This window comes from Danio rerio, chromosome 4 (assembly GCF_052040795.2).
Source record: "Danio rerio strain M-AB ecotype USA chromosome 4, GRCz13ab, whole genome shotgun sequence".
In the NCBI taxonomy this organism is placed as follows: domain Eukaryota; kingdom Metazoa; phylum Chordata; class Actinopteri; order Cypriniformes; family Danionidae; genus Danio; species Danio rerio.
The window spans coordinates 3,607,412-3,614,691 of NC_141024.2; the positions used below are offsets into that span (position 1 = coordinate 3,607,412).

At 29.0% G+C, this 7,280-nt stretch overlaps 1 protein-coding gene across 4 annotated transcripts; it reads left to right on the forward strand.

The window, feature by feature from the left end:
- The first annotated feature begins 268 nt into the window (after positions 1–268).
- On the forward strand, positions 269–7,280 carry LOC103910251 (intestine-specific homeobox). Of its 4 annotated transcripts, none has more exons than XM_087247810.1 (5): positions 269–353; positions 2,371–2,576; positions 3,992–4,149; positions 4,404–4,529; positions 5,120–7,280. In XM_087247810.1, the coding sequence occupies exons 2-5, from the start codon at positions 2,402–2,404 to the stop codon at positions 5,213–5,215; spliced, it is 555 nt and encodes a 184-aa protein (XP_087103936.1). In that variant the 5' UTR covers positions 269–353; positions 2,371–2,401; the 3' UTR covers positions 5,216–7,280. The 4 variants fall into 4 exon arrangements, with proteins under 4 accessions (XP_087103936.1, XP_087103937.1, XP_087103938.1 ...); XM_087247811.1 differs by lacking the exon at positions 269–353 and adding an exon at positions 445–579 and having other exon boundaries at positions 2,384–2,576; XM_087247812.1 differs by lacking the exon at positions 269–353 and adding an exon at positions 445–574 and having other exon boundaries at positions 2,384–2,576.

Below are 7,280 nucleotides of genomic sequence, written 5' to 3' on the forward strand. Positions count from 1 at the left end.
ATATGCCTACTTGGAAGTGCAAACAGATGCTAGAAAGATACAAGTATATCTCGTTGCCATAACGTTACAGGGACTTCAACATTTTGATCAAAATAAGTTACATAGCTAACTTAACGTTACTGAACGTCAAAATGAGCATCAAATCTGCATACAACGAACTAAATAACTAAATAAAATGCAGATAGTCGGTAGATTTTTATCTCATATGCTTTAATCCTCGTGGATCACGTTACAGATCTGACGTTATTTTACGCAACGTTACAGTGTTGACCGAAAACGTGTGCAAAATTGCTATCCGAAATCACCTAGCTAATCTCGCCAGGAGTACATACTAAAATTAGAAGTACAGCAAGGTAATAAATCAAAGTTTTTTGCCTTATCGTTTATAGATTGGTGTTTTACCTTTTAACTGCTTTTTAAGTTGTCAACGAATACTATCGGAATGTCATCCGTTGAATCGAAATTCCAAAATGGCGTCGTCGAGCATCACGTTTCAATACAGCAGTACTTTTGTTTTGTTTTTTTCGATATTGTACAACAATAATTGTTATTTTATGATACTGTGAGAGTTGGGGTAAGGTAGGCATTGCTAAAACGCATTTTTATGAGTCATTTAATTAATAATATGAATAATATTATGTATAATAACAGTTTTTTGAGTTACTATGATGAGGATTGGGGTTAGGGCTGGGGTGGGGTAGACGTGAATTAAATGTAATTATTGTGCAATTTTATATAAATTATATGAATAATTAACGTTAATTTCCGGCCACAGCTGTATCCCCTCTAGCGCTTTTGTACAAGACACGCCCACTGTTTATTTTAATATTTATAATATTTTAATAAATTCTACTTACATAGTTTCAAAAAGTCATCATGCAAGTTAATACTCAATGCATAATTGTATATTTAAAAAAACATTCAAAATGACTAAATGTTCCATTAGAACTTACAGAATCATTTCAAATGTTGCAGTTTGCATATAATTATATGCAAAAATCAACACTAAGCCCACTCAAACACAGTATTTGTTTTTAATTTAGATTTTTAGATATATATTATTTTGGTCTCTTAAAATACTGCAGGTTGACTGTGGATTGATAAAAAAATTTATAGTACTTCAAAATATTTTTTAATGACAATATTATAGTAAGTGCATGCTACATAACATTTAATATCTTAATTTATTATGAGAATAATAACATATATAGCCTATTAAATGGTTATAATCGATATATCAGCTATATAAAATGACAATAAGCAATGCGCCGAGTCCATAAAAACGCAGTATTTGTTTTTAATTTAGATTTGTGTTTAGATAAAATATATATATATATATAATATGCTCTCCTAAAATACTACAGGGCAACTGTGGATTGATAAATAAACTATTCATAGCACTTCAAAATAGTTATTAATGACAATATTATCATTAGTGCATGTTACATAATATCAAATATCTTAATCTATAAGAACAATAACATATATAGGCTACTAAAATTATGAATTATTGATAAATAAAATATTCATAGCACTTCAAAACTGTTATTAATGACAATATGATGATAAGTGCATGCTAATATCTAAATATTTTAATATATAATAAGAACAATAGCATATGTAGGCTACTCAAATGATTGATTATTGATAAATAAAATATTCATGGCACTTTAAAATTGTTATTAATGCCAATATTATGATAAGTGCATGTTACATGATATCTAATATTTTAATCTATTATAATAACAATAGTATAATAAGGGTAATAATTTTAATATAATCAATATATTTACCATATAGAATGATAATAGGATTATTTTGTCCTGTAAGGTCAAATCTACACCCACTGTTTAATATGTTGAGTTAATTCTACCTATATGGTCGTACATCTAACAAAAAAATAAAACATTATGCAAGATATTCACAAAGCATTTAATTGTAAACAATAATACTGATAATAATGTAACATTAAATACACTTAAATCAATTACACTGCTGTTTGTTCAAGCTACTTATATAAAATAAGCTGATTTTGGGACAGCATAATTTCATGTTCGATCCACTTAATATTACGAAAACTAATAAGTTAACTCAATTCTTTCATGCTGTCCCAACACACATAGATTGTGTGGAAACCAGCACATTTTACAGTGTATCAAAATATATCAATGGTACTATCAAAGTCAAGAAAAGTAAATAAAAAAACATATATTTATTTGTTGTATAAACTTGTAAATTATGTAAAACATTCAGCAGCTAACCAGATAAGGCGGTGCATTTTTACGACAGATCTGTTTTGTTACGTAATAAATCTGCTGCCCCTCCTATGAAGGCTTCAATCCTACCATCACACACACTTATATTAACTAGGACTCGATTACAGAAAAGCTTTAAAGCCAGAATGCAGTTAATTGATGTGGATCTGAAGGAACACACAGAGACGACAAATAATGAAGCCAAACGTCTCTCGCACTCCATTGAGGAGATACTGAAAAAACCTTCAGTGCTGAAAGACAAATCAGAAAGCAAAGTGAGGAAAGTGAAGACGGACACTGCTAAAGCCAGCCAATGCACAGGTATATTTCTCCTGCAAAGCTTTGTGCATGTGTCAGGTTTTCAATTTTGAGATGTTTGTGGGCAAAAACAAATAATAATCTATATATAGTGAAAAATATATTTATATTTGAATTAAATTACATTTTTGGTAGTTTTCCTGTGTATTTTTTCATTGATTATGTATGTTTGTTTGTTGTTTCTTATTATTGGTGTTTTTATTATGCAGCTAAAAAAACTAAGTATAAATATTTATTGCATTTTATTCGATTCCAGTTAAAGTTAATTTAAATCAGATATAATTTTTCCCAGAGATGTTTTGCGGCTAGAAGGGCATCGGCTGCGTAAAAACGTGCTGGATAAGTTGACGGTTCATTCCGCTGTGGCAACGGCGGATTAATAAAGCGACTAAGCCGACAAGAAAATGAATGAATAAACTAATTATTTAAATTGAAAACAAATTCATAGTCACTAACTAAAACACACAGAGCAAGATTAATATTATTGTAAATATTGTAATTGTATCATTAATAAACAAAGAATGAATTAAAAATTCTATACATTCAATTGTTGCTGTTTATTTATTTATTCATTAATATTAATAAAATTTTATTCAATCATTTATTAACATATTTACTTATTTACTGTTTGTTATTTACATATTATTATATAGTTTGTTATTATTTGCTTATATATTGTTTGCTATCATTTATTAGATGTTGTTTGTTATTTACTGTACATTTTTATACATTGTTTGTTGTCATTTACTTATATATTGTTTATTATTATTTGCTTATATGTTGTTTATTATTATTTGCCTTTATTGTTTGTTATTTACTGTAACATATTATTTATTGTTTGTTATTATTTGCTTATATATTATTTATTATTATTTACTTATATAATGTTTGTTATTCACTGCAACTAACTATTATAAATTGTTCGTCATTATTTACTTATATATTGTTTGTTATTTACACATTAATATATATTGTTAGTTATTATTTGCTTAAATATAGTTTATTATTATTTGCTTGTATATTGTTTGTTATTTACTGTAACCTATATATTGTTTGTTATTATTTGCTTATATATTGTTTGTTATTATTTGCTTATATATTGTTTATTATTATTTGCTTGTATATTGTTTGTTATTTACTGTAACTTATTATTATATATTGTTAGTTATTATTCACTTGTATAATGTTTGTTATTTATTTACATATTATTATTTATTGTTTGTTATTATTTTCTTATATAATGTTTGCTATTTACGGATTATTATATAGTGTTTGCTATTATTCACTTATATATTGTTTATTATTATTTACTTATATAATGTTATTTATTTACATATTATTATATATTGTTTGTTATTATTTGCTTATATATAATGTTTATTTACTAATATAATGTGTGTATTAATGTGTCTGTGAAGAGTCGGGGCGTGGCTCCGGTCATCGCCGGATTCGGACCACCTTCACTGTAACTCAACTGCAGGAGCTGGAGAGAGTTTTTCAGGACACACACTATCCAGACGTCCAGACCCGAGACCTTCTCGCCTGCCGCACACAGCTCACTGAAGCACGAGTGCAGGTACACTAACACACTTTAACACATTCTAACACACACGAATACACACACACACAGACGCACACACACAGTAACATACACTAACACTCAAACACCTAAACACTGAAACATATAATATAATAAAAAATATAATATAATAATTAGGTTGACATGTAACTCAACCAACTGTATTTATTATTATCAATACATTTATTTGTTTGTTTATTTATTTATTTATTTATTTATTTATTTATTTATTCTATTTTTTTTTTTCTTAGATCTGGTTCCAGAACCGCAGAGCGAAGTGGAGACGCAGTGAAGCTAAAGCCACTCACAGACCTTTAACAATGACGACAGACCAGAAACACACTCCACACACACACACTGCTCCACTCTGTCTGCCGGTAAACATTAATCATCCTTAAATAATATGTTACATATTTAAATATTAATGTTAATAATTAATGTTATTGTCATGGTGAGATAAGCTATAAAAAAAATCATGTATCGTAAAATAATATAGTAATAATAACATGTAAAATGATGACATATACATACATACATATATACACTTTGATTGGCCGCATGTAATGCTCTGCATAATACTCAATATTTAGTGGGCAATTACTATTAATAACATTATTATTTTGAACATTAAGTTATTATTATATAGTACATAGTGGGTATAAAGTAATATTAGAATAGAATAGAATAGAATAGAATAGAATAGAATAGAATAGAATAGAATAGAATAGAATAGAATAACAGGCTTATTACATAACATGCACTTAAACAAACATGATTTATTTAAAATAAATTGAAATAAATCACATTATGTATTCCTTAATATCATGTTTTTTTATTTCTTTTAATTATTTTTACAATTGTCTTAATTCAGGGACGATTATTGTAATATTAATCACTAAATTTATGTAATTTGCATATTCAAATACTATTGCAAGTGACTGACATTTCTCCTGTTTGTGGATTGCAGTATTTGGGTTTTGCACAGAAGCTCTGGCTGCCGAACTCCATCTGTCCAGCCTTCAGTTCTCCTTCATTAACAGCAGCACAACATTCACATTTCTGACCGCTCAAAAACAGACACTTTCAGGCACAGTCTTGGGAAGATACGTATTTCTGCATCTCTGCTGTGCTTCTGCATCATAACATGTGTAAATAAGCATGCCTCTATAATGCATTTTGTATATAAAAACTCCTTTATTTTTTATTTTAAAAACAAAATCACAGTTGTAAACTAATTTCCTTTATGCTTCCAGTGTCAGGTTTACGTAAATTATACAATAGTATTTGGATGCAGCCTTTATGATGCAAGCTGAGATTGCATCACTCAGCGATGCAATGTCAGACACAATGCACTCAATGGAGTGAGTGATGTCACTGTGACGGGTAGGGTTATTGGTGGGGTTAGGTGAGCTCATTAAAAAGCATTGGATGCAGCTCAGATTGCACTGCACCAGGTCTGCATCCAGACCCCTCTCAAATTATACTGCAACTGTATGCAGTAGCTGCTCTATAAAAATTCAACCCATTTTTTTTTTTTGTAAATTATGGACAAAACAAACTTTTCTATTATTTATGTGCCTAAATATAACCCAACATTTAGGTTAGTTCATATTTGACCCAATTTGAGTTAAAATAATCTAGAATGTCCTTTAGACTAAATTATGCACAAAAAATGAAAGCATGGGATTACTATTTATATTTATGTAACAATTACTTACAATGTACTCGCTTAATACTGCACAAAAATGCTGGGTTCTTTTAACCCAATGCTGGGTCAAATGTTAAAAAAATTTAATTTAAATGTCATTTTAAAAAATAAACCCAACATTTTTTTCCCCATTTTTGACATGTTGGGTTAAAACAACCCAGAAATTCAATCTTCTTTATAAATCAATTCAGAGAAGCATATCAATCATAATTTTTGTTGTTAAAACTATTATATTTTGCATAATAATTATATTATTCTTTATAACTAAAGAAGTTTAACAAGATGATTAAATGTGCTTAAGAAACAATGAATTCAAATAGAAATTAATTAAATTAATGTGTCATTGTTTTGAATTGTTTCATAATTGTAACTTTTGTCATTATATTTGCTAACTAAAGTGTTTATGTTTGATATTAAAACACTTATTTTTTAATAAAGAAAAAAGACCTTATTTTGATTTCTACTATCTGTTCACTGAGATTTATAGGGATTTTCAGAAGCATTGAGTCAAGTAACTAAATTACTTAATGATTGAATACTTTTCAGATGTAGTAATTAATATAAAAGTAAATTAAATACAGTTTTAATGATGTAATTAACGTGATTACTTATTTGGAGTAACTCACCACTTCACAATAAAACCCATTTGGCCTATAACATCTGTCAAAGGGACCACTAATGAAAGCTAGTTTTGGGCTAATGGCACTCACCAAAGAATTTTTGAAATCTCCAAAAGCATACACAGCGGCCTCTTGTGGATTCCTGAAAACAAAAACTACAAAAAAACAGCTCCTGGGACCTAATTGATGCTCTCCAGAAACTTATATAAATGTATATATTTCAGAATGAGCATGGGTCGGCTAATTTGGGTACATTTGCATCCTTAGGGAATGTTAATTAATGTCAAAGACTATAAAATACACAAGACATGGCACTCGTATCTTTTTGAATCAGGAAAAGTGTAACTGTCAATATGGTGAATAAAGCCCCGCCTACTAGTACAGGAGCCAATCATCAGTTCCTATATGGTGCAAAAAGCCTGCCTTCTAGTACAGGAGCCAATCATCGATTGCTATAGACTGACAATACTCTGAGAGAGGGACTTGGACCAGACGTGATTTTCTGCAGATTTTGTGTGATTTGGACGATTGCAAATGGAAGTAAAGAGACAGTTGTTGTTTAATTTTATTGATGATTCCTAATGTAAAATTCAATCGCAAGTCTGGCTAACATTTTTGGAGAATTTGATGTTTCCCCATTCAGACAGAATGCCCGAGAGGATTTTCAAAGATGGCCACCAAGTGAAATTACTTGCCTTAAAGGGACTTTGTTATTGTGCACTGTCCCTTGTTGTCAAAAATAAATACATTTTAATTGTCAAAGAAATAAAAAGTGCAATTAAAAGTTTTTTTTAAAGGTT

What these genes read in the sequence shown, in the direction of transcription:
- LOC103910251 (XM_087247810.1), top strand. Translation starts at nt 2,402, where the DNA reads ATGCAGTTAATTGATGTGGATCTGAAGGAACACACAGAGACGACAAAT. An exon ending in TAAAGCCAGCCAATGCACAG is followed by an intron (nt 2,577 to 3,991) that starts GTATATTTCTCC and finishes GTGTCTGTGAAG; the next exon opens with AGTCGGGGCGTGGCTCCGGT. An exon ending in CTGCTCCACTCTGTCTGCCG is followed by an intron (nt 4,530 to 5,119) that starts GTAAACATTAAT and finishes TGTGGATTGCAG; the next exon opens with TATTTGGGTTTTGCACAGAA.